The 26284-nt window shown below is 55.0% G+C and overlaps 1 protein-coding gene across 2 annotated transcripts; it reads right to left on the bottom strand.

Annotated features, from left to right (window-relative positions):
• Nucleotides 1-232: 232 nt before the first annotated feature.
• On the bottom strand, nucleotides 233-25020 carry ADAMTSL4 (ADAMTS like 4). Of its 2 annotated transcripts, XM_034425040.2 has the most exons (20): nucleotides 24891-25020; nucleotides 24680-24738; nucleotides 21349-21475; nucleotides 15727-15904; nucleotides 14517-14580; nucleotides 11554-12236; nucleotides 10342-11314; nucleotides 9216-9318; nucleotides 8430-8566; nucleotides 7980-8184; nucleotides 7619-7779; nucleotides 7392-7491; nucleotides 6618-6920; nucleotides 6089-6218; nucleotides 4854-5058; nucleotides 3890-4063; nucleotides 3511-3684; nucleotides 2902-3081; nucleotides 2289-2433; nucleotides 233-2034 (listed from the first exon to the last, which is right to left on the bottom strand). In XM_034425040.2, exons 4-20 carry the CDS (start codon nucleotides 15756-15758, stop codon nucleotides 1892-1894), a joined length of 3912 nt encoding a protein of 1303 aa, XP_034280931.2. In that variant the 5' UTR covers nucleotides 15759-15904; nucleotides 21349-21475; nucleotides 24680-24738; nucleotides 24891-25020; the 3' UTR covers nucleotides 233-1891. The 2 variants fall into 2 exon arrangements, with proteins under 2 accessions (XP_034280931.2, XP_034280933.2); XM_034425042.2 differs by lacking the exon at nucleotides 3890-4063.
• Between the last annotated feature and the right edge of the window lie 1264 nt (nucleotides 25021-26284).

Genomic DNA, 26284 nt, shown 5'->3' with positions numbered 1-26284 from the left:
GGGAAGAAGAGCCCCCCCCCCATTCGCTTCCATGCATCTGGAGCATCCTCCGAATTGGGCCGGGGGGGGCACCCTGAGGGGGCGGCTGCTTGCTCCAGAAGGCTGAGATAGAGCGCGCCTGGCTGGGGCAGTTCCATTTTATCCAAGGCGCCCAGCAAACAACACCAGGCGCTTTTCCTCCCTGCAGACCCCTCCTTAAAGCCGGCGAAGTGAAGACAAGAACCACCTTAGATTAAAATCAAATAATCTTTAATAAAAAATAAATTAGATTTGGACAGGGGGAAAAAATGAAGGGGACGAACAGGTGGACAAAACTAATAGGCATACATTCAGCTTTATCATAGACATTTCTCTCCATATAAAATATATATATTTATATATATATAATCTGAACTCTGTAGGGACCATTGCTATGATCTTACTACTTAGGTTTTAAAAGCCACAAAGGGGAGGGGGGACCACTATAGGTCCAAGAAGGTACAAAAAATCCCCCCCCCTCTTTAGCGTCTCATTTTCAGGGTGAGGATAACCAGATTTTCAGTCCAGCTGCTGCATTTTTTATATTGTAGCATATCAGACTGAAAAGGGAGTTTTAACTGCTTGGCTTCAGTTTAGAACAATTTATTAACAATTAGAACAATTAGCCAGCAGAACTGCTTGCCTCCAGAAATTGTGAATGTTCCAATATTGGAGGTTTTTAAGAAGCGATTGGACAACCATTTGTTTGAAGTGATGTAGGGTTTCCTGCCTAAGCAGGGGGTTGGGCTAGAAGACCTCCGAGGTCCCTTCCAACTCAGTTATTTTATTCTATTCTAAATTTAAGGACTTGCTGGATTTAGCTGCACTGCAGGAAAAGGGCTGTTTCCATTCTAAAAAGACACAGAAAAGGAAGGGAGGGGAATATCCATCGTGGATGACACAAACATAACACAACATATCCTCTCTGTAATTTTTCCTTTGATAAACACTGTCATTTGTTTATGTCCTTTCTGGTTTGCGGGGAGGGGGTTTCTCCAAACTGGGCCACTTTAAGACTTGCAGACTTCAACTCCCAGAATCCCCTAGCCAGCCATGCTGAATTCTGGGAGTTGAAGTCCACAAGTCTTAAAAGTGGCCAAGTTTGGGAACCCCTGGTTTAGAAACCCAAAAAGCACTTTCCCCCCTCCAAGGCAGCATGAAAAAGGCACTCTGAATCATTTCAAAACCCACCCACCCACTTTCTCCCACCCTGTCTTTTTATCCTGTTGTGGGAAGGGGAGGCTGCGGCGAAACCTGCCGAGAGTTTCTGCATCTGGAGCTGCAGATGTTTCTTCCCAGAGACTAAATTTTGCAAATTCAGGAAACGGTTCCTGAGATGGACCCTCGATCGGATCCCTTCTCAGTGTGTTTTTCCTGAATCTTTGTTTAAAAGAACTTTGGTGTGTTCCAGGAGGAAAAACATGGCCTCACGGGGTGCCCCTGTGGGAGAGAGCCCATGCCAGGGGAGCTCTCGTGGCATGGGCCTTCCAGGGAGAAGGAAGGGTTGGAGAGGGGTTCCCGAAGCCTCCAATCCTCTGAAGCTTCAGGGGCCACAGCCACGGGGGATTTCCAAGGCCCATGAGCCAATCTGTGCTCCATTGCTCTGCACTCTTCCCTGCGGCTGGAGAGGAACCAGTGCAAAAACTTGGCTGCTGCTGTGGGGCTGAAGTTATGCCCCCCAAAAGACTGGCTTCCTTATGGGAGACATGCTGGGGGGGGGTCAGCCGTGGTCCGGGGTTCGAGTTCTCCTCCTGGGGCGAACCAACACTTTCCCAGGCTCGGGGCTCCCTTCCCAGCCTCCCCCTTCTCCGTCCTGTCCCCCGTTCGAGCAAGGGGGACGGAGGCAGACCCCCTTGGCCTGAATCCACCGATGCTACCGGCTGGGGCCCTCCACGTGCCGCCTTTCCAAGTCGTGTGAGCAGGAAATGCAACAGGCAGCTTTGTAGTAGGAATACACGCACAGCCGAGCTTGCACGATCACCGCACAGTTGGGGTACTTGTCCCGGCAGGTCACATCTGCCGGAGGGAAAAGGCAGAAGAAGAGGTGGGGGAGAGGCTTGAGGGCGCCCACTCCCCCAGTGGACAGGAGAACAATTCAAACACGGATCCTTTGGTTGGAAGGAAAATAAAGGAGGCGGGGTCTCTTTCACCCTTTCCCTCAATACCGAACCGGCTCTAAAGAGCACAGACGCCCCCCCATCTGCTCTGCCCTCTTTCTCCCCCCACTTTCCTTGGGGGAGGGAGGAGTGGGGGGATTGCAGGAGTCTTACCAAGCGAGGGAAGGCAGGGCTGGCTGTTGCAAGGGCGCTTGGTGGCCGGTTTGAGGTGGAGGGGGCAGCCGGCGCTCAAGGTTTTATTCTGCATCAGACATTGGACTTCTCTCGCCTGGACGCCCCCCATGCAGGACCTGGAGCACTGCGGGGGCAAAAGGAAACATTGGGGGGGGGTCAAAGTCCCCTCCCCCCCGATTCTGCATCCTTCGTTAATTATTTGAGGATTGGAGTGATATTAACACAAATCAAAGCTTGGGGCCAGGGGTGAAATCTACTTACCTTCCCTACCGGTTTGGAAGTGCGCACGCACCCGTCACCTAAGATTTTGAACCCTCTGCCCATGCACAAAGCCTCCTGCGCATGTGCAGAGGGTGAAAAACAGGTTACTTCCTAGTTAAAACCAGGAAGTAACAATGTCCGGGCATGTGGGCGGAGCTTCATGCTGCCGCCGCTACCGGTTTGTGCGAACTGGTAGCATTTCACCCCTGCTTGGGGCTCCGTGAGGCTTTTCCTGAGCTGGGGAAAGCTGTCTGGGTGGAGAGGGGTTTATGTACCTTGGCATGGAAGAGGTTTTGTTTCTCCCCCCAAAAAAAGCCTGCCCCCCACTCACTGTGCTCCAGGCAGTGGAAAACCAGCGGGCCTCGCAGTCCGTCCCGACGCACGGCTGGAGAGCAGGGGGCTTCTCCAAGTGGGCGCACTCTGCGGCCTCGGTCACACTGAACTGCACCCCCTGTTTGCTGACACAGATGATGTCCCGTCTCTGGGTCCCATGGCCACACTCGACCGAGCACTGGGGAAAGAGGGCAGGGGTCACCAAGGGGGAGAAAAGAGTGGGGGTCCCTGGGGGCGGAGAAAAGCCCTGCCTGCAAAAATTCAATCATTCACAATAGAGCTGGAAGGGTCCTTGGAGGTCTTCTAGTCCAATCTCTTCTTAAAAACTTCTGGTGGCAAGCTGTTCCGCTGTCTAGTTGTCCTCACTGTCAGGAAATTTCTCCTTAATCCCAGCTTGCTTCTCTCCTTGCTTAGTTTCCATCCGTTGTTTCTCTTCTTGCCTTTTGGTGCTTTGGAGAATAAGTTGGAACGAACACCCCCCCCTCTTCTTTGTGGCAGCCCCTCAAATGCTGGGAGGCCGCTTTCATGTCCCCCAGCAACAGGGTTCCTGCTGTTTGGGGACCGAGAGAGGCTGGAAGAAGCCCAGGAAAACTCAGCCCGCTCTTACCGAGCTCCACGGGCCCTTGTACCACCGAGTCACCCGTTGGCACGGCCCTCCGTCACAAGCCCTCATATCGGCTGGCTTCGGAGTGGCACAGTCTTCGTCCGCCTGCCCGTCAGCGTTGCTGGAGAGACAGACAACCGAACGGCGCTGGATGCCGGCACCACAGTCAGCTGAGCACTGAAAGAGAATGATAAGAATTTCATGCCTCACTTTCCGTCCGTTATTTCCTGAATTTTCCAGCAGCCGCAGGAATCAAGCAGAGGCAAAGACGGAGAGGGCGGCATCGAAAGGGGTAAAAGGACGCAAATGTCCTCACCAGCTTCGGAAGGGTCTGGAAATCGGGGAGAAAAAGGAATCGAGGCTGCCCCAAAGTCCTTCTTACTGTGTTGCTCCAGTCGCTGTAAAACCAGCTCCGCACACAAGGGCCCATGTTGCAAGGCTCGCTGCTCTGGGGCCGATGGTTGTCCGGACAGTCGGTCTCCCTCAAGAGCTCTCCGTGGTTACTGACACAACGCACGTGGCGGGTACGGTGGCCTGTGCCACAAAGGACCGAGCACTGGAACGGGGGGGGGGGGGGAAGGAGCAGAAGGGCCAAAAGCCACGGCATTAAAAAGGGTGCAACCCCCAAATTCTGAAAGTTCTTGCATTTCTTGCGGCCAAAAGCAGAGCCCGGCGATCCATTTAATGTCCAGTTTGCACCGGAGTCGGGGAGAGAAACAGGGATGCAAAGACGTATTTAGAAACTGGGGTGGCAGGAAGGGCCACGCTGACCATGGGAGTGGAATCCTGCCCTTGAAAAATAAATACAGGTGGCCCTCAACTTGCAACCACAATGTATGTCGCTAAGTGAAAAAATTGTTAAGTGAATTTTGTCCCATTTTGCCACGGTTGTTAAGTGAAGCACTGCAGCTGTTCAATTAGTCACACGGGTTGTTGAGTGAATCCGTCTTCCCCAATGACTTTGCTTGTCAGAAGGTTGCTGGACACTGCGACCGTCATAACGGTCATAAGTGTGAAAAATGGTCCTAAGTCCCTTTTTTCATTGCTGTTATAACTTCAAATGGTCACTAACGAACTGTTGTAAGTCGAGGACCCCCTGCAGAGATTTTCTCCTTGCTCTGGAGACGTTTCTCCCTGGGGAAACGTGTGTGCCCTGCTCTGGGGCTCCCTCTCAAATGCCCAGGACTGAGGCTGGGCACAGCAAACCCCACGGCACCCTCCTCCCTCCTTCCCTCCCTCCCTCCCTCCTTCCCTCCCTCCCTTCCTCCCTCCCTCCCTCCCTCCCTCCCTCCCTCCCTCTCTCCCTCCCTCCCTCCCTTCCTCCCTCCCTCCCTCGGCTGCCTCACCGAGCTCCAGTTGGACTGGACCTGCCAGTGGCTGCAGAAGTGCACTTGGCAATCCTGGGTGGCGTCCGGCTTCTCCAGGTGGCCGCAGCGCTGAGGGTGCACCATGGTGGTGCGGTTGGCGTAGATCTGCCGGCAAAGGACCTGGCGGTGCTGGGTTCCGGGCCCACAGGAAGTGCTGCAGGCTGACCACGCACCGGCATCCCAGCTGAAACGGACAAGGAGAGAGGAGCAAAATGGGGGCTTGCAAAATACCAGAATCATGATTGCCAGTGTCCCGCAGGCATTTCGAAAATGATTTATATTTAATAATCTGGTTCCCTTGGGCACCCAAGCGTGTTAAGCAGCAGGGAAAACGATTCAGGACAAAATGCTTTCCACCCCCCTGGGAACAGATTCCGTGGCTCACAAATTGCAGCCAGGCTGTAATCCGCTTTGTGCTAAAGGATAAAATCTCCGCAGGGACGTGAAAACATTTCCAGATCCCCAGAGGCTGATCCTCTGTTGGCTGCAAAGCTAGACCCCACCGTTGTGCTCAAAAGACCCTGACTCAGATTGTCACCAATCCAAAACACTCGGCAGATCTCTCGGCCAAGACCCCCCTGCTGCTGGGCCCACTGGAGGGCGAGGAAGACGCCCCCTCGGCACCCCCAAACTCTCGTGCTGGGCTCAGCCAGGGGAGAAGGCGAGGTGGGGGGAGGGGGCTGAGTCAGTGGTGAAATCTGAACCGGTTCACTGGCTGCGCACTGTGCGCCAAACATGCACTGCATGCACACATGCAGTGCCCACCATGCACCAAATGCAAGATGCGCACGCAGTGCACGCCCAAAGGAGGCACGGGGTAAGTAGAACAGCACGCGGGGAGAGGGTGTGATCAGCTGTGGCGCGCGATCTTGGGAGCCTTTTCTTTACTTTTAAAAGCATTTTTTTATTACTTATTTGGGTGAATAGGTTGTAAAAAAATGCTTTTAAAAGTAAAAAAAGGCTCCCAAGATCACGTGCCACAGCTGTGATCATCGGAGCCTTTTTTTTTTTACTTTTTTAAAGCATTTTTATTACCGGTTCCAGAGCTTAGATGATTATCAGAACATTTTTTTTTTTTAACATATTTTATTACCGGTTCGGTGAACCAGTAGCCCTTTTTACTACCGCTTTGGGCAAACTGGACCGAACTGGGAGCATTTCACCCCTGGACTGAGTCCTCCTTAAGGGTCCAGAGGGAAGTAGTGGCGACTTACAAGGCCGGGCAGGGTTCCGTATTGCAGATCTCTTCCTGCACAAGCGGTTTGGGGATCTGGTAGCATTTTTCTTCCCCGACTTCCTCCTGGGAAGCGCGAGAGACACAGCGGTAGACGGACTGCCAGAAACCTGAAAGGAAAGGAAAACCGTCCAGGGCTGCAAACCGTCACATGGAGGGAAGTATTGAGGGTGGGTGGGTGGTCAGGGGTCTCAAAAACACTCAAAGCAAAAATTTGGGGGTCTCTGCAGCTCCTTGTCTCTCCACACGGTTGACACAAGTACAGCAAGTTCTATTTTTGCCCTGACTTTGGGACAGGCTAATCTTAAATTAAATGCACCATGGAAAATCCAGCCAAGACCATAGACTGTCCCCATAGTGTTCTCCTCCTCCTCTCTTCATCACCGGGTTATTCTCCAAAAGAGACCCCCGCGGCTCAGAGCAAAAGGAAAACCTCCTTGCTCAGCAGCAGTCTACCTCCCTAGGAATTGGCAGAAAGGGCAGTGGCTTCTTCGCCCTTCCCGACTCACCTTTCCCGCAGGAGGCGGAGCACTCCGTGTTGCCGAACCGCCTCCAGGCAAAGTCCTGGCCGGGTTCAGAGGGGTGCCGGACAGGGGGTGGGGGAGGCGGCAGGGGTGGGACCCGGGCACTGCGCTGCAGAGTCTCCAGGCTCCTCCGTGATTGGCTGGCTGGGGCAGGAGGGGGAGGAGCCTGACGGGGGCTGCCCCACGAGCCAGAGGGAGGGGGCAGCTGGGCTGAAACAGGGCTCCGTCTGGGGGCCAAAAGCAACTGGCGTGGCCTAGCAGCTGGAGGCTCCACCGCAGCCGAAGCGCCTGGAAAGAGAGAGGAGGTTTCATTAGAGTGGCTTACGACCACAATGGAGCCCAACATTTCTGTTGCTAAGCAAGAGAGCTAAGTGAGTTTTGCCTCACTTTACGAACTTTCTCGCCATGGTTGTTAAGCGAATCACCATGTTAGTAACATGGTTGTTAAGTGAATCTAACTTTCCCCCTGTTTCTCAGAAGGTCGCAAAACCCTGGAACACCACAATCGTCATAAACACGAGTCAGTTGCCAAGGCTCTGAATTTCAATCACGTGACCATGGGGAGGCTGCACTGGTCGTAAGTGTGAAAAGTCACTTTTTCAGTGCCGTGGTCACTAAACGAACTGTTGTAAGTTGGGTACTATCTGTGTTAAGTTCCAACCTCTGACCTTCCCCTTGAAGAATTGCAGAGCTGGAGGGAGCTGGAGGGAATGGGCAAACTTGAACCCGGACCCGAAAAGCGAAAAAAAACCTGCTCACCAAACCCCTCCTGAGGCCGCCGGGCGTTGCGGTGGGAATCCTCCGGCTGAGCCAGCAAGAACTGGTACGACACGCCGGGGTTGTCTTGTTGGAAGATCATCTGCAGGAGTGGAGGGTGGCACCTAATCACCCCGTCCTCTCCTCTCTGCCCGCTTTCCGCCCAACAAGTCCTGGTGCCACACAAACCCTCAAGCAGCCAGGCCATCCGGAGCGCCCCCCCTACTCACATACAATTCTACGGGCTTGGTGGTGGGTCCGTCAGCCGTCAGGAGCTCCCCCTCCTCCCGGTCACTGTAGACGAAGACGGTGCCGGCTGCCTCGTAGCGCCCGGGAGGATTCACCGCCCAGTTTCCGTTGATGATCGATTTGCCGTTCTGGGTACGGAGGGCTGGGAGGGGGAAGGAGGCGGCTCGTGTCATTCCACGCCCAGCCCCGCTGACCCCAGACCCTCCTTCTGGCCAAGCCAGCCGGGCAATGCCGGGAGCCCCCATCCCAGAGGCTGGGCAGAGATCGCGCCACGCGTGGCCTCAAGACAAAGTCTGAGAACCATCCCGTGTAAGTGGACAGCATCCTCCGTCTTGCTCCTACCCAGATAGTTGGGGCTACGAGACATTTCCCGGACTTGGATCTGGGTGGCTCCCGCTGGGATCTGCAGGATGCGGTGGTAGCCGATGGGGACGTTGGTCTCGCTGTAGTTGCCCAACACCAGTTTGCAGGCGGTCTGGTCTCCTCCGCACACACCACACTTGTCCAGGGTGCGATTCGATCCCAGGATCCCGTCACAGCCAGGGGTCTGCAAATGAACGGGGAGGGAGGAATGGGGTGGGGGCCAGAAATAGATCCCTCTGAGGATCTCTGGTGCGGGGGGATCCCTCACCTCCCTCCCCAAAATGCCCTTCTGAGAAGTGCCCTCTGGAGATACAGATTAACAGAGCCAGAATGGGATCTTGCAGGTCATCTAGTCCAACCCCGTGCCCGGCTGGCATTGCTCTGCAAGCGGGACCCCCGTCTTTCTTCCCCGGAAGCCGAGCGACTCACGAGGCACTGCCCGGCCACACAGATGTCCTGGGACGAAGCCTCGCAGGGAGTGCCGTCCTGCACTTTCTCCGTGTGACGGACGTAAAAACGGTAGCCGAGGGGACGGCAGTTCAGCTCACAGCGCTGGGAGCCCCACACTAGGAAATGCCCAGGAAGATGGGAATCAGGATCTTACGCGCGCGCGCACACACACACACAAAAACTCTCTCTCAATCTCTTGGTTGGGAAATATTCAATAGTAATCAAGGCCATTCCCAGCACTCACCAGCAGAGGGCGCCAGCACCACAGCTACATTATCAGCCCTGAGATCTGGACAAGGAGGGGGGGCCCTATAAGGGGAGAGGGGGACCCAGGGCCCTTTGATGATTGTGGACTACAACTCCCAGAATTCCCGAGACAGCCAGGCTCAGAAATTCTGGGAGCTGAAGCCCTCAAGTCATCAAAGGACCATGGGCCCCCACTCCTGCTATAAAGGGTGCGGGTGGGGAATGTGTTCCTGCATAAGCTTAAGGTCCTATGTAAGATTTCGTCTCTAGCCCCCCCCCCCCCGCCCGCCCCACTCCCAGGGGGGAGAGAGAAAACCCATCTTGGGCCCTTCCTGGGATGCAGCACCTAAACTAAAGCTCCAAAACAGTACAGAGAGAGACGTCTTGTGGAACTCACTGCCACCACAAGCCAGAATAAGCAATGGAGGGAAGAGGAAGGCCACCTTCTGCATCTGAGCCTCCATTCCCCAGCCCAGTGGTCAGAGACAGGATGGAGAAGGTATCTGGATAAGTACTCACCGTCCGTGAAGGGCTCCCACTGGTAAAAGCGGCCCATGAACTCCTGGTTGTTGTAAGCAGCGCACTGGACAGCTCGGGGGTCCGGACGGTCCAGAGGACACGGCTGCGGAAGAGGAAGGAAGCCGAGAGCGGGTTGAAGTTTCCACGCACGGCTTCTTCTGCCATGCTTAGCCGGCAAATTTCCCTCCTCTGGGCGTGGTTGCAAGTGTCCCACCTCTCCTGAAGTGGGGAACCCCCCTCCCCCCCCGGTCACCCCAACAGTCCCGTCAGGTGTAAAGAGGTCCCGGCTGGGAAGGGACAGTGGCCGACGCCCATTTAAAAAGGACTTTTGTGCATTTGGCTTTGACGTATTGCCAGGAACTGGAACAAAATATTTTTCCAAGCTATTGACACCCGGCCTTCGGAATTTGGCATTGTGGGTCTGTTGTGCAAACATGGAAACCCCGTTGTTGTTCAGAACACTGGACACTCGGGAGATTCGCCACCCGAAGGAGCAGGGAAGTGTGGTCAAGGACGGGTCAGCTGTCCACTCCAAAGGCCCGGCGACCTTTCACCCCTCCTGCAACACCAAAAGCTGGCCAAGAGAATCCTGGAAGAGCAGCCGCTTCCCACGAGGTGCACAGAAGCGTGCAATGAAAGAATGTACATTTTTCTGCTTCCGTTTCAATTTATTTACGGTTCACCAAGCAAAGAAACCTCCCTGTTCTCCAGCTGGCTGCATCTCCTCCCAGGGTGGAGCCCTGGAGAATTTGGAAAGAACCCCCCCCCCAACCTCATGCCACTAGTCCTCAGGGCCACCCTTTCAGCAGAGAGATTTCAACTTCTTATTTTTCTTTTTATTATTATCTTTGCTTGTTGGACGTGGCTGGGAAGGTTGTAAATGGCACTTATGAGACCCTCCCCGGTCATAAATGCATTCCAGTGGCAAGTAGCCAATGGGGAAGCATGAGAGTCCGGCGTAAGTCTTACAAGTGCCGTTGTAATCTCAAATGGTCACTAAATGAGTGGATGGCTGTAAATTGAGGTCTCCCTGCGTCCTGTTCCTGAAAAACTATCACAGCTCCGTTCCCATGAAGCTTTTCTAGAGACAGACCGAGGCTGTGCACCATGGGCACCTGGGGCTCACCTCTTGCCTGCAGGCTCTGAACTGCCTGCTCTCGCCCTCGCAGTGGAAGGTCTCGGTGCCGGGGGCGTAGAGGTTCCACTGGGGGGGCTCCGCCTGGGGTCTCTGCCCCCCAGCGTGCAAGGGGACGGGGCTGCCTCGATGGAGCAGCCAGATGTCGGGCTCGGTGGGGCCACGAAGCCCAGGCTGGTCCAGAAAGAGGTGGTGTGAGGGTTGGGGGCCACGGCCACCCCTCCGAGGTTGGTGCTGCCTCTGGTTCCGAGAACGGGCCCGGCTGGGGGGAAGGTGGGGGTCCAGGCTGAGTCGGGGGGGTTGTCGGGGGGGGCGCCCCGGTGTGGCCCGTGGGTTGGGCCCTCTTCCGGGTCCTTGGTCTTGGCTCTTGGGAACTTGGGGGGCCTGGCGCAGGTCTTTTTGAGGGTTTGGTGGGGGGTTGCCAGGGGAAGACGGTCTTTGAGAAGAGGAGCCCCCGGCAGGAGCCGAAGCCCCCTCCTCTGCCACGCTGCTCCCACTGGCATGAGACGCGGAGGCAGAGTCTTCTTGGGGTCCTGGGGGCACCCCAGGGATGTTGCCTAGGGGCTCCTCTGCAGGGACAGAGGGGGGGCCCTGCTGGGGAGGGCTGCTGGGGGCTGCTGAGTCCCCTTCCCCAGAAGGTCTACTGTTCAGCCCCACGGCTGTCCTGGGGTCCTCGGGGAAGACGGCTCCTGCCAGGCCCTCCAGGCTGAATGCTCCAGGCTGAATGCTGCCTGGGGTCCAAGGCTTTTCGTCCGAGGTGGGGGCTGATTTGGGCTGCTCCTTTTTGGCTGCAGGAAGGAGAGATGAGGGTGCGGCGGAGGGCAGGGTCTCCCCGGTCTTCTCTCCGTGGTGCCGTTTAAAACGGGGGGTGCCCTCTTCGGCCGGCTCTTTGTGGAGAGGCAAGGCGAAGGGCACCCTGCCATAACCGTATTTGCCAGGCTTGATGGTCTCTCGAACTCGGGACCTGGAAGGCACAACGTTGGGCAAGATGACAATGTTGGAACAGAAGGCTGGGTGGGTGGAGGGGACACCCCATTTCCCCTGGAGGTTCCTCCAGAAAGCTAAGTCAGACATGGGTGATGATTTGGGGGGTGTAGGGGTGTAGGGAATGGCACCCCTTTCTCAAGTGACCAGAGGGAAACCCCTCCCTGATTGTTGACACACACACACACACACACTCCCAAAATTGGTCCCGACACTCACATCCAGGCTGCCTGGGAGTCCGGTATCGGAGACGCTGGCCAGGTGAGTGGACTGCCGTCAGGCCAGCTTCTTAGAGGCTCCTCTTCCTGGTTCGAGCCCCCCTCACGGGCCCCCTGTCTCGCCGGCTTATACAATGGGATTACTCTCTGGGCAGGGGTCCTGGAGCCCCCCGCTGTAGACGGCCTTTGAGGCCTGGGCTGGCTGGGGAATCCTTCACGGCCAAGGGGGGTTCCCCAAGATCGCGTGGCCTCGAAGAAGGGGTTGGAGTCCCTCGGAGGTTCAGAGTGGGAGGCGGGCAGGGCTCCGTCCGCAGCTGCCCCGGCCTCCTGACGGACATGGCGGTTGGTGGAGCCGTGAGGGTTTCCCCCGTAGACGGACGAGGCTGACCAAGAGTTCCTGTCCGAGCGCAGAGGGGAAGTTGGCCAGCGTCCGGACGGGCGAGGCGTCCGTTCCCCAAAGCGGGGCCTCTGCTGCTGCGGGACTGCTGGTCGTGGGGCCCCATCCGTCCTCCCAGCCCAGGGGTCCCGCTGATAAGGGGACTGGCAGCTCCGGGTCCGTTCCAAGACCCCCAGGCCGCAGGGCTGCGAGCAAGAGGACCACGATCCCCAGCTGCCCCAAACGCCGGGTGCCCTGCTTCCCACCGCCTCTTCCCCGGAAGTCTGCCGAGGAGTCCTTGGGGCAACCTGTGGGAAAGACAAAGATCCGCAGGAATTTGGCAACCCCGGCTCAGCCTTGCCCCTCCGTGCGAAAAACACCGCAAAACTCAGCAACTTCCCCGCTTTACTCCTTCAGCCTCTTTTTATCCATTGATAAAAGATACGAATTTCACCGAGTTGCAGCCTACGCATAAAGTAACTCTTATCCAGAAACATGGAAGTTAAGAATGGAACTCCCAGGTTCAAAGGCAGTCTACCCTTCCACTTTGCGACATGAGTATTTTCTTCTTCATCATATACACAAAAACGCCGCAGTGGAGGAATTCCACGCATGGGATTTTGCATGGCGAGTTTTTGCGAAAGAACACCATTTCTGCTCAGCCGCCTTTCGCAAGGTGCAGCACCCCTCCCCCCTTACTGAGCCTTGAGGGCTAGAAACTTAGGACTTTTTAAACCCAGGGACTTAATCGGATCGTTGAAAGCTTGCAACCGTTCGCTCTGCCTTTCCAGCCGTTTTCCCTCTCTCCCTTCCAAGCAAGCGTCCTAGCAAGGGGGCCTGGGTACCCCTTTCCCCTCCTCCGTTCTCCTTCCCCTCCTCCTCCTGCTCCTCCCCTCCGAGGTGTCCAGGAGGCTTCCCAGCTGGTGGCCTTTGGGTCAGCCGCCGGTTCCTGGAGGGCCGGTGATGTCAGAGGCTCACCAAGAAGAGGAGAGGAACAATTTTCAGCCATAAAAGGAAACAATTAATAAAACGAAGGTGATTTTGCTAAGCAGTCCAGCCAGGGAAAGTTTTGGGTTGATGGGCAGTAAATACAAAAAGTGCCATTGCTTCAATGGGGTGCCAGGCAATTCTTTTTAATTCTTCTTATTCCTCCCTTCCTTTCCTTCCCATTCACATCTCCCTCCTTTTCTCTCTCTCTCTCTCTCTCTTTCTTTCCTTTCTTTCTCTCTCTCTCTTTTTCTTTTCCTTCCTTCCTTCCTTCCTTGCCTTCCACAGGTCTTCAATTTGCCACCCCTGACCAAAAGTCAGGGGTTTTTTTTCCAGCAGGAGGAATGTAGAGCCAGGCAGGGCCTATATAGAGATTTTCTTCCCAGTGAGGATTTTAAGGGTGCTGCTACCTGTAAGAAGGCAGTGAATCTTTTCATTCTGCTGGCTTCCAATGCAGGAAATTCCACCTTCCCCTTATGAATTGTTGTTGGGTTTCAACTGCATAAGGTCAGACTTGCTTGTACCGTTTAGCTGCCTGATATGAGTGATGTGTTTTAAAAAGAAAACCCTCTTTAAAAGAGGAAGGGTGAGAGTCAGAATCAGAGGATAGGTAGAATATCCTGTACACCGGGGTGGGGAAAAAAAAAAGAATATTTCTTGGCCCTTTAAAAGATACAGTTAATCCAGAGGATAAAGCCCGAATTGCAAACTCCTTGGTGGCTGCCAAAATTTGTCATCTTCTCAGTCCAATAAACTCTGAGGCATAAAAAGGTATGCAGAGAAGTAAAACGGAAAAATGCAGAGAAGTAAAACGGAAGGGGAAAACTTTTAAATAAACCTCAAGACCTTTTCCATACTCTTAACCCCTCCTTTTTAATCCCTAAACCATCACTAATCAAAACTCCCCTATTTATTTTCACCAAATACGTTATGGAGCTAATGCAAACAGTCCCTGTTTAGTCACTGCTTCGTTTTGCGACCGTTCGCAGTTAGGACGGTGCCGAAAAAACAACTTCGCATCCTCACTTTTAAACTTTCCGAGGTCTACAAAGTAAAACTGGAATTGGTTTTTTTCTGGAACGCTGACAGGAGTAAGATCAAAGATGCGCCTTCACTTCGCGACCATTCTGCTTAATGACAGAGTTGTTCGTCCCCCCTATTGTTGTCGCTAAACAAGGATGGCCTGTCCCATGTTTTGTGTCATGACCCTGAGCAGTTCTTGCTTGCGAGAATTTGATTGCGGAGGGGGAACTTTGGAGCGGGCCAAATTTTTGAGCTATGGACGGCAAATTGATTTCTTCAAGTTTCTAGTCCTCAAGAACAGATATTAGACATAAGTGACCACCAGAGGCTTCTACCAGCACTTTCAGGCGAGAAAAAAGATTTCTTCGTTCCTTTGCAAAGGAGTTTCAGGGCTGGTGTATGAAGTCGAGAGAGGCCACAGGGAACCCCCTTTTGATGGAGCCCAAACGAGGGGACGCCTCCCGGTATGGACAACACGGGGCAGGCGGTGCTTCCTCCCTGGGAAAACGCACCTCCCAAGGTCCCTCCGGGCTTCTCCGCCAGCGGATGAGTAAGCCTCTTGGCCAGCCATGACTCACCTTCTTGGAGGCCAGGCTTAGCGCCACCAGAGAGAACGTCAGCAAGAAGCCAGCCAAGCAAAACCTAGAAAGAAAAACAGAGACGGATTGGATGCTTCAAGGCTGCTGCTGCTGCTGCTGGAAGCCGTCGGATTTTGGGGGGAAAGGCAGCTGTGCCAGGCGAAGAACTTGGTGGCCAAACTGTACGCAACATGGCCACATCCCTAGGCCTGCAGGATGCTCCAGGAGCAAAGCATGATGGGAATATCTCTGCCGAGGCACCTTTTCCCCAGCAACTGCTTTGCTGAAACAGATTCTCTCGGGCTTCCTGCTGGGTTTCAGTCCATCTTGAGGAGGGGTCTCCAAATGTGGCTCCTTTAAGACGGGTGGACTTCAACTCCCAGCATGGCTGGCTGGGGAATTCTGGGAGTTGAAGTCCACCCGTCTTAAGGTTGCGAAGCGTGGAGACCCTTCATTTTGAGGGTGACAAGCAGGCGTCTGTTCAGAGCCCAGGAAGCACACACACACACACACACACACACACACACACACACACACACACACACAGTGTGTACATATGCATACAAAGACACAGCATCAACCTGTGGGGTGGATAGTAACGCCAGCAGAGTCTGCAACACCGAGGTGTCAAAATTGCCACCGAATATGGCAGGTACTTGTCATCCCAAGACCCCCCACCTTGGAATGAAACCTAGACCCCTCCCTTTTTTTCTTCACCTTTCTTTCCAAGGGGGGATGGGATGGGATGGGAGCGATTCTGGGACTTTGGCCACTGGCCAGGTTAAGTAAGCCCTCCCCACAAACACCCCTCTAAGCTTTATGGTCATTGTACATCACGTATACAACAAAACTGGTTTGGGATCAATCGGGATCTCTACCTGTCGTGCCAGAGACGGAGGTGGTTACCTGAACTTTCCAGTCAGACGAAGTACAGAAAATCCAATTTTTGTTTTTAGCGATGGAAAAGTTGTGAGATGAACTGACCGTGTTTTACAATGCATCCATCAAAGCCAATTTATTTTTCCATCCCTCTTAATTTCCCCTAGAGATGCGAAATCTCTCAACCAGTGAAGGGCTACAAAGCAAGCTTCTAGTCCTCATGAGGGCAATAAGTTTACATGTGAAGAATAGGAGGTTCAACAGTTTTGAGAGCCACCCAAACTCCCCCCAAACCCACCTTCGGCACCCCGAATATTCTCCCCAGCCTTACCTCCCAATGCGGCTTTGGTCCGCTGCTCCCATCGCCTCTCTGGCTGTGCCTTGGCGTGGAAAGGGGGAGGCCGCCTCCTTGCGTTAAGGTTTGCCCAGCCCGCCCATCTCTTCTAGCGGTGGGGAGGGGACCCCCCCTTTCAGGAACCACCTTTCAATCTCCTACAAGAGCAATAAAGCTGAAGGAGTAAAAAGAGATAGCAGAGCTATATGTCAATATCCGGAACCTGTAAAATGCTTTAAATATTGACTTACAGATTCTGCCAAAAGGGAAGGAGGGGTGGGGGTGGGGGGGAATTTGGCCAATGGATTGGGAGTGTGTGTGTGTGGGGGGGGTCTTTCTCTTAAAGCTTTTGAACTTTTCTTCAACTTTCAACCTTGCGCTGACCTTCCGAAAGGAAAGAATCGTGACTCATCCGGAGATAGGAGGAAGCGAAGAGGAAATTAAGAAATTTCTCAAAGAACCCAGAACTGCCTGGGGGGCTCCACTCTGCACGGAAAACCCCTGACCCCCAATCTGGGGCTCTCCTTCAAGTGACACCCGCCCCCATTGAATGTCCTCCTGCAGAAAGTTGGTCAATTCCTCACTCTCCTTCCCTTGAAATCGGTCCGTAATCCCCGGCTCATGGCTGGCGGCTTTTGCCCAGTTCCCACCCGGCTGCCCTTTGTGCAAACTTCGAGCCTGCCCACCCCTCAGGCTGGGGAATTAAACCTGCCATAATTTGTTTGTACAAGCCAGATTCATAAATGGCCCTGTATGAACGGGCACCGAGCGACCCTCCAAATGCAGGAGAGTGAACTTTCCTTCCACCCTTAAAAAAAAAAAAGTCAGTGCCACACGCACACAGAGCAACCAGTTTCTAGTTTTTCTTTCAGTTCTCCACTCTCTTCCTTTTCTTCCCCACCAGAGTCATAAAACATAACACTGCAGTTTGGAGGGTCTGCGGTGGCCGGAGCCGAAGGGAGCAGTCCGGAGACCTCGCCAGCGTTGCCATGGCCGCCCGACTGCAAAGTTTGGCCTCCCAGGCCTTTGTTTGTCCAGCCCGCTTTCTAATCTGTCCGGCGGTATTTTTATCCCGCTGGGAACCATGCAGAGTTTTCTTACGTTGCCCAGGATCGGATGTCCAGGCCAAATATACCAGCCACATTCCTTGTTTCTCTTTCCAGCAACGGCCCAGACCAGAGCGGGAGGCAGCCTTCCAAAGAGCGCCCTTGCTTGGAGGTGGGTGGGAAAGGGGTCCTGAGATGACCCTCAGGCCCAGACCCTCTTCTGCCACCTCCCTGGTGCCCCACTGCTCACCCCACGCAGGAACCCCTCACAGTCCACCGCCCGGATCCTGACTGACAGGTGCAGTCAGTGGGGAGGTTTTTTCCTCCCAGAATTTACAAGAGAATTAGGGGTGCAGGGAGAGGGAAACCCCCAAAGATTTGGCCTCTGTGTAGCCAAGTCCAGGGAACGCAGCACCACAAGGCCAATGTTTTGACGCACACACACACACACCGATCCAGAAACGCACTGCAGAACGGATTGGATCTGGGGAAAGGACAGGACCTGAAGCAACCGAGGTGGCTGACCCTGGAAAAGCAATTAAGGAAGGGGGGAAAATGGAGAAATGAAAGTTCTGACTGGAGAGGAAATCATTGCAAAGCGATTGTGTAAAAAAGGTAAAAATGAAGGGATGAGAGCATCTCTCGCTCTTTTTTTTTTCCCCCCAGGGCTTTTCCAAAAGGAAGCGAGGGCCACTCCTGGCTGAAGAATCCAGACCAAGAGGATGGAGGATGGATGCAGGGCCATCTTCGCCCATCTCCAAGAGACGGACAGCCTGCATTCGCAGGACCAAGTTTGCCTTGGTTTGCTCAAGTAGTAAAAGAAATGCCCACTATTCCTTTTCCTTGGTCCTCATCATCAGGGTTGGCTCTTGCGAGGCAGCCGGTGGGCCGCCCAGGCAGGGGACCCCACAAGTCAGGAAGGCTCCTGAGCATCTGGGAGCAGCTGGGCAGGGAGTCCAGGCAGGGGAAGCCCACCATTCAGGGCAGGGAGTGACCAGCCGAGCCCTGGACCAAAGCGGCAAGCCAAGGCTCGGTCTCTGCCTCTCCAACCTGGCGACCCACACGCAGCAGGGCTTGGGCCCCTCTTTTTGCTTCCATCCACAGATGTTTCCTCTTACAAGCTGCCAACACAACACAACTCAACTCGGATTCCGTCCGCTGCGGTTGGAATTGCTGGCGAAGCGGTAGCAACCGCAAAACGGGAGGGCAGCTTCTGAGAACACGCAGAGCGCCCGGGCGCCGCTCCAGGGGAGAGAGAGAGGGGTGGGGGGGGCTTCGCTTGCTGCTAAAAGTCAAAACAAACAACCGGCGGGTTGCAAACACAACTGCTGGCCTGGAGGCTTGTTGGTGGCTGAGCATCTCCCTCCCTCCCTCCCTCCCTTCTTGGCTCCGCTAATTACAGTAACATTCCCCTCCTCTTACTTCATTCTTAGCCAGAGGGGGAGGAGGATGCTGATAAAAATGATTTAGCCTCCCTCGGCTTGGCGGGCGGTTTGGAAAGGCCGCAAGAAAAGGCCGCGCTCGCTCGGCTGGGAAAGCGAGCGGAGACCAAAGGAAGCGGCAACCGCCAAGGTTGCGCTCTCGGCCGGCGCAATTCCCTCTCCGGCCGGGCCAGCGAGCCAAGCTACCTCGCCTGAACCAGCGCCACCCTCCGCTCCCGGGCGATGGGGAGGGGAGGGGAGGGGGGGTCTGGCGAGGCGGCCAAGGCGAGTCTCCAGGCCGAGGTGCCAGCGCTCTTCCTCGCACGCACCGGCTGGCCCAGGAGGACGCCTGACCTGCAAAGCCTGCCTTTGGTGGAGCCTCCAGCCAGCCGGCTTTGGCCAACCTGGAGGAGCAGAGCAGGGTCAGGCCTGCCGGGGACTTGGGGAGGAAGGAGGAGGGAAAGCTAAGCACGTCCTGGAGAAAGTCACCCGGAGGCCAGGCAGGAGATGCCAGCAGTTTCTTCAGCCACTGGGGCACCCCTCAAAGCGCCACAGGGAAGACTGGCAGGATTCGAATCTGCCTCCTAACCACTGTTTCTCAGTCAGAATCAGAATAGAGCTGGAAGGGACCGTGGAGGTCTTGTAGTCCAACCCCCTGCTCAGGCAGGAGATCCTATAATTAAGACAAACGACTGTCCAGTCTCTTCTGAAAAGCCTCCAGTGATGGAGCACTCACAACTTCTGGTGGCCAGCTGTTCCACTGGTTAATTGTCCTCACTGCTAGGAAGTTTCTCCTTAATTCCTGGTTGCTTCTCTCTTTGATTAGTTTCCAAGGGATTCGTTCCTCAACCCTGGCAGTATTAAGATGGGTGGGCTTCAACTCCCAGAATTCCCTAGCCAGCCTTGATGGCTTGAAAATAACGCAATGAAGTCAGAGGCGGCGTTGCTGGCTGGGGAATTCTGGGAGTTGAAGTCCACCCATTTTGCCGCTGCCAAGATTGAGAAACGATGGCTTAAAACTTCAGTCGTCCCCAGCAGCCCCTGTTGAACAACTAAAGCTCTAGGCCATTGCGACTCCGCCTTATAATCGTGCCTTTATTAGTGTTTTATCCTAATTTAATTTTCCTGACAGAACAATAAACTTCCCTCCCGAGGTTGTGGAGGTTTTCAAGAAGGGCCTGGACAGCCACTTGTCTGAAACGGTTTAGAGCTTCCTGTTTCAGCAGGGGTTGGACTAGAAGACCTCCCAGGTCCCTTCCACATTCTGTTATTCTGTTAATATTTTGTCTTGTATGTTGTATTGTGCACATACCTACACACACACACACACACAATATGCTGATGCTTCATTTAAATTAATATTTGTACATCAGTGATTGGATGACCTCTGTATGCCATAAACTAAATAAGCCTGGATAGCTCAGCAGACTAATGCATTGTAATTTAACTCCAGCTGTCTGCAATTACTGTAAGTTTGAATCTCACCAGGCTCAAGGTTGACTCAGCCTTCCATCCTTTCTAAGGTAGGTAAATTGAGGACCCTGTTTGTGGGGGCAATAAACTGACTTTGTATGAATATACAAAAGTATGAAGGCTATTGCTTAACGCATTGTAAGCCGCCCTGAGTCTCCGGAGAAGGGCGGCATATAAATCAAATTTTAAAAAAAATAAAAAAAATAACAACCAATCCATCTGCAAAGACCCTCGTTTAAGTCTCTAAATACTCCACACTGGAGAGAGCAACTAAAATAAACTGAAATAATTAATGAAGGAAGGGGTTAGGGTTGAAAGGAGACAGATCTAAGCTCGGAAGGCTGATTTATCGCGAAAGCCTTTTTTTAGAAACTCATCAAACTAAGCTGCCTAACAAGACGGGAGAAGAATGTGGCTGCGTGAAATCAAGTTACAACAAAGTTGGTTTTTCAGAGGATGGGTTGCTGGCTGGATTTGCCTTGGGAAGGGGAGAGGAGGGGTGGAGGGGATGACACAGGCTGAAGAGCAATCCTCCTCGCCTTCAAATGGAAAAGAAAGAAAGAAAGAAAAACACAGTTTTAGCGCACTTTGTAGAAGGAGAAACAAACTCCTAGTCCACATGGCTTACAAGTCCTGGCAACACGCAGGGGGGGCAGAAGTTGGAAAGGATCCCCTGAGGAATCCGGCTTTGGCCACTGGAATGTGCTGGCCTGGGTAATCTGTGCAAATGCAGCCCCGATTGTACTCCGGCCACTGGTGGGGATGGAAGGACAGAGCCTCCTGGACTGTCCACCCAGCTCCAGAGAAAGATGGGGAGGCCTACAGGACCTTCTCTGGCCAGTCGGCCAACTCCGACATCCTGGAAAGTTTCTGGAAGTCCATTTGTGACCCTTTGCCAAGTTCAGCAGTTGCTGGATCCAGAACTGGATTCTCCATCCTGACCAGCTGTGGCTTTCCAGGATTTGGGGAGGGACCTTCCCTGAGGCCAAGGATCAAACGGAACCCCAGCAATGTTCCCCAGAAAAAAAACCCAAAACAGAGTCCAGTCGTGGGTTCACGATCACCAGGAGTGGAGGAGCCTTCCTCCTCCTCCTCCTCTCCTTCTTCTTGTCCTCCTCTTCCTCCTTCTCCCCCCCCCACAGCCCCTTCCCCATTTAGCTTGGACGAGAGAGAGGGGGTGGGAAGAGAGGCTGACATTGCAACAGAAAACAGACTATCTGCAGATTTGGGGGCTGCATTACAGCGGGGACCTCTTGCCTCCACCCACCCCACACTCTGCTCTGCACTCCCACCCACCCACCTCCCTTTTAAAACTGCACCCCTCCACACTTTTACAGCTTCTTTGCACAAGGAAGAGAAAGACACACAGACACACACAGACAGAGATTTCAGCAAAACCCTGAAGCTTTGGAAGAGGTGACAAGAAAGCCTTGTCTGTAGTTAAGCGTTGGGGGGGGGGGGCGTGCAGCCTATATGTAAGAACCTCCTGTGGGTTGGGCATTAAAAATCTCCCCCACTCCAAAATTTCAGGCTCATTTTCAAAGGAACTAGATTTTTTGGAGGTTTCCCGGCTGTTTTCCAGCAAGGCTGTTTGCAACCTCTCAGTGGGAAGTGGGGGAGGGTCAAGGCAGCCCCCGCCCCCCAGGACTGAAAAAGAGCCCCAGCCCCACATTCTTAACCTGGCCCGGCCTCTGCAGCTGCGGTCCAAGGGATCTGGAAGCTCTGGGCGGCTGCGGGTCGTGCTTCTCGCTCGTCCAGGGAAGCCCTCCGAGGCCGGACAAGAGCTGGCAGGACATCCACGCTCTCCTGGAAGGGGAGGGGTGTCAATCAGGAGATGCCGGCTCAGCTGACCTCCCCACGAAAGAAGCCCACCGCCCGTCACCCCGGCAGAGGAAGCAAGCGAAGGCAGCAGCGTCACCTCCAGGAATGTGACCCTCCCCTCTGGAGGTGGGGGGGGAGAACTGTGGCCCCTCACCCCTCCACCTTTGAAGGAGGAGGAACCTTACCATTCCGCCACTTTGGAACCAGGCCAAGCTTGGCACCCCTTGTGCTTCATCCCATCCTCTGGCAACCCCACAAGGTTACTCCCGCCTTCCTGCTCCCTGGGATGACAGCTCCCATCATCCCCAGCACTAACACCAAAATGGCATTCCAAAGCATCAAAAGGATGCCAAGGGGAAGATTGGCTTTAAAACCACCCCCTGGGCAGCTTCTGAGAGAACACCTGAAAAGCAGAGATTACCTCTGGGGGTGGGGCACCCTAAGGCCTTCCCCCCCACTACTTAGAAAGCTCTCCAGAGAGACGGGGGGGGGGGGGGCTGCAAGAAAACCTTTTGCAAGGAACAGGCTGGCCTAAGGAAAGGAAGACACGTCTCCTCTTTTGCACAGGACTCCCCCACTCTGGACATGAACAGAGCCCCCCACCCAACAGCACATTGCTTAGCGGTGAAGCAATCCGGAGCCGTGCACGGAAAAAAGCCTCCCGCCTCCCCAGAGCAAAGTGGAATGGGGAGGGCCCAGCGAAGACACCCTGCAGCCTCCCAGCAACGGTGACCCCTCTGCTTCTCTGAGGGAAGCCTCGGCCCCCTGCAAAATGCCGTGGGGCGGGGGTGGGGGCACCAAACGTACTCTTAACAGCTGCAGGAGGGAGGGAAAAGGAAGGGAGCATTCTTTGCTGGCGCACATGGAGACCAAAACAACACCGCCAAAAGATCGCCAAAAGATGAGTAATTGATCGTCCCGCATAAACACAGCCACAAAATTTGGGTCAGAATCGCCCGTTTGATGGGCCGTCCTGCAGCTGCAAGATTTCAGCCCAGAGACAAGCGTGGGAATGAGAGCAGCCCTTGGCTTGGCCGCCCAGGGAGATTCGGACAGGCGTCTAGGTGGCCACACAGGAACTTCCTCCCCGTCTCTTTTTGGAGGGGACGCAGGTGAAGACAAACAAGTCCCCCCCTTCCTTTCAAAGTGGCTCCTTCCAGTCTGGGCTCCCACTTCTAAATCAGCCCCCCCCCCCCAAAGGATTCATCCCAAGCACCTGTGGCTATTTAGGGAAGGGAAGAGGCGGGAGACAAAACTTTTGGTTCCAGCGGGGCATCCGTTCTTCTTTTGGCCCCCAGCTCTCAGGATCCTGTTGAAAAAATGACCTACACCCCCCCCCAGTGCAGGAACTGTGGGATTGTGCCAAATCCATGTATTAACCCCCCACACACATTAAGCTCCCCCTCCCTTCCCCATGCAAGCAAAGTCCCAAGCAGTGACATTGATTAATAGGGAATTTGAGTTCCTGAATTCCTCTCCCCCATCAGAGGAAGCTAAAAATTTTCCCTCCACCAAAGAATAACCTGGAAATCACAGCAAATAAAAATTACACTGGCCGGGCACGATGGGAGCTGCAGTCTCGGGCATTTTTAGGATGCCCGATTGGCAAAGCTGGTGCAGATTGTAAAATCAGAGAGCTACACAACTCTGAATATATGTAGACACAAGAGAGGGAGGGAGGGACGGAGGGATTCACACCTTCTACGAAACAAAGCCATTTGATTTGTGGTCAGACTTATTTTGGACCCCAGGAGGAACTTCCTTCTTTAATGGAAAAAACTTTTTTTCACACAACTCCTGTTGTTTTTGGCTATTTGTGCGTTTACCATGGCTGCGCTCTAGGCGAGTCCTTGCCACCACATCTCCACAACAAAACTGAACAAAAAACGGGAACTGGAAAGTAGCAAAATAGCTTCAGGGCTAGGAGAGACCCACAACCCACAACCCTGCGGGAACTGCACTGGTTGGGGGGGGGAGAAGTTGCAATGTAACCCTCCCCAAAATTTGGGGCTGCCAAGAGAAAGGCCCTCACTCTCAGGTCAAAAGTTCTTCTCAAGCCTCCCTGTTTTCAGCTGCCTCTTTCCAAAGTTAAACTTTCTGGAGCCAGAAACTTTTAGCTTTTCACCCAGTTCTTCCACCCAGGACTTCTGGCCATGTTTAAAGCGTTTTAAAGGTTAGAAAAGAGTTGAGATTTCATTTCTTGCCTCCCCCCCCACTTCTGCACAAGCAAATCCTTTCCAGGGAAAGGGAACAACAGCAAAACTCCCTTGTCAGAAGCAGTCTACCTGAAAAGGACCAGGCAAAGCACCTTGACCATGTACTCTCCTGGGTTTTTTGGTGGGGGGTGGGGGAGAGGAATAATAAACCCCTTTGGAAGGCTGGAGAGAGGGAGCGAAGACCCTCCCCACCCCACCCAGATTAAACCAGCAGCGCTGGCATTTTCCAACCCTGGGAGCATCTCCCCCTCCCTTCCTATCACATTACAGGGCCTGAAAAGGAGCCGCAAAGATCAACTCACACCTTAACCACACACACACACACTGCGGAGAGGGGCCTTCAGGGAGGCAGCGGTGTGGGTGTGTGTGTTGGGTGGGTGGGTGAATCCTTGTCCCGGGCTCCCCAGCCCAGCAAAAAAAAAAAGCCAACCCGAAATTATCGAAGTCCTTCCTCCTCTCCCGGGTGGTCCGTGGCAGGCGCCTTCCAAGCCAGGGCGAAAGAAAGAATGGCCCATTGATGCTCGTCCAGAGGATGGGCTCCGCGAAACGCCCCCCCCCCCGCCAGAGCCTCGCGGAATGTCAGGAGGGGGCCCTGCTCCTCCAACACCCCCCAAGCCCCCCCTTCTCTTTAACCAAGTTTTTTTTTTTTTTTTTGCTTCTTCTTGCAAGACCCGATAAAGATGAGGGAGGCAGGGAGGCGCCAGGTGAAAGCCGGGCCCGCTGGAAATTTCCGTGGGAGCCCAGGGGGGCTGGCAGGATGCGGGGGGGGGCTCAAAACCACAGATGGGCAGAATATTCTGCTCTGAAAAACTTCCCAAAAAAAAAACAACCCACCACCATCGGGACAAATTGGAGAGAGCCCGAAGCGGAGCAGGGCAGAGGCCGGGTCAAGGCTGCCAAGGATGCTTCTGAGCATCTGCAGAGTGCCGCCCGGGTCCTTTCCTCCGTGGGCGGCCGGGAGGGAGCTGCTCACCTGTGCTTGGGCTTCGTGGCGGGGGGCGAGCAGCAGCGGCCAAGCGGATCAGCCGATGTCTGGCGAGAGAAGAAGGGCGGGGAAGTGGGGTCAGACGGGGCGGGGGCAGCGCGGGGCAAGGGACCCTCCCCGGAGCGCTCCTTCAGCTGGGCTTTGTAGTCCAAAGGCCAAGCGAGCCCCTCCCCTCCCCTCCCCGGCCCGAGCCCCGTACCTGCCATCTCAGGTGCCCGGAGGGGAGAAGGTCCTTCCCGCCGGAGCCGACGTTCTCCCGGGCTGGCCGCGCTGCAGCGCTTCCCTCCCGCCGGCCCCGGCCTGGCTCGGCCTCGCGACGCCCCCCCCCCGACGCCCCTCCTCCTCGGGCTGCTCCTGGCCCGCCCCTCCCCGCGCGGCCCCGCCCCTCAGGCGCGGAGGGGGGCAGAGAGAGCGCGGAAGGAGACCCTCCCTCCTCCACGTGGACCTCCCCCCCCTTGCGCGATCCGCAGAGGTCTTGGTCGGCTGCCGCTTCCCATCCAGAGCCGGCAAGTGGGCAGCGGAGACCCCCCCAGGAAGGCGCCTCCGAGTCCCGGAGCAGTCCCGGGAAGGCGGACCGCTTGCTAGAGGCCCAGCGGCAGCCAGCACTGGGGGGGAAGGCGAGCCGCCCCCGAGGGTCCTGCGCAGGAGCCCCTCCGGCAGCCCTCGCTCTCCTCCCCCCCAAAACCCCCTTCCCGTGCGGGGCAGACGCCCAACGAACCCAGCGGCCCGTGGGGAGGGGGCTCTGCCGGGCTGAGGGTCCTGAGCGAAGGGGCCCAATCGGCCCTTCGGGAAAAGCGGTTGCAGCTGCAAGAAGGGCTGGGCGGAAGAGCTCTCTCCCGCTCAGCATCCTAGTCAGGGAGCCGCCTGGGGCAGGCGCAGTCTACCTGGAACGAAAGAAGGCTTCCCTGGCCTGTCCCAGGGCTGGTCAGAGGCCCCAAATGCTGGGCTCTGTGAGGCTGTGTGTGTGTCCGAAGCTCTTCCCTTTTGACCCTCAAATGCACAACCAGCCATTCATAAGACCGGCTCCGACCTTCTCCCGGATTCCCTGGCCTTGTCCCGCAGGTGACCTTTGGATCAAGGGGTCCTTGTCTCTGTCCTGCCTTGAAAGCCCAGAGGGTGGGAAAGCAGCTTTCTTAAACTCTCAGCGCTCTGGAGACTTGCAGGCTGCGGTTTCTTGGCTTCTCCCTCACACAAGGCGGCCCCATAAAGCTTGGCCCATTCCGAGGAAAATGGAAAGGATGGGGGTGCCTCTTCCTCATCGGCCAAGGAACCCAGGTGGAAGGAGGGAAGTCAGGGGCCGGACCGGTCTGCCTTCTGCAGGGTCCCGGAGTGGAGCCCAGTGCTCAAAAGCAGCATTCACAGCTCCAGAAAAAATTGGGCAACCCCCCCCCCCCACTCCCTTCTCAGAATTTCAAATATTCCCAGCCCTGTTTCTCCTCTGGATTGCAGGGCCCAAAGTGCAGGAGGGCAGGGAAGATCCAACACCTGTGGACACCTGAGGCCAGCTTCCTCTTGGCAGGGGGAGGGGGCATCCGATTACCAGAAGGATAAATATTTTAAGGGGATACTTAAGGGTGGAGGAGGGGTCTTGCA

Source organism: Pantherophis guttatus, chromosome 18, assembly GCF_059756535.1.
Source record: "Pantherophis guttatus breed Tessera chromosome 18, ASM5975653v1, whole genome shotgun sequence".
NCBI lineage: Eukaryota > Metazoa > Chordata > Lepidosauria > Squamata > Colubridae > Pantherophis > Pantherophis guttatus.
The sequence above is the reverse complement of the archived record's forward strand: the minus strand, read 5'-3'. Positions and strand labels throughout refer to the sequence as shown.

Excerpts from the sequence above, each read along its gene's own strand:
- ADAMTSL4 (XM_034425040.2), bottom strand. The coding sequence starts at position 15,758 with ATGGGAGCAGCGGACCAAAGCCGCATTGGGAG. Across the intron at positions 8,567-9,215 it reads GTGGGAGCCCTTCACGGACG|TGTGGGGCTCCCAGCGCTGT; the intron begins GTGAGTACTTAT and ends GGCATTTCCTAG. Across the intron at positions 7,492-7,618 it reads CCAAGCCCGTAGAATTGTAT|ATGATCTTCCAACAAGACAA; the intron begins GTGAGTAGGGGG and ends CCACTCCTGCAG.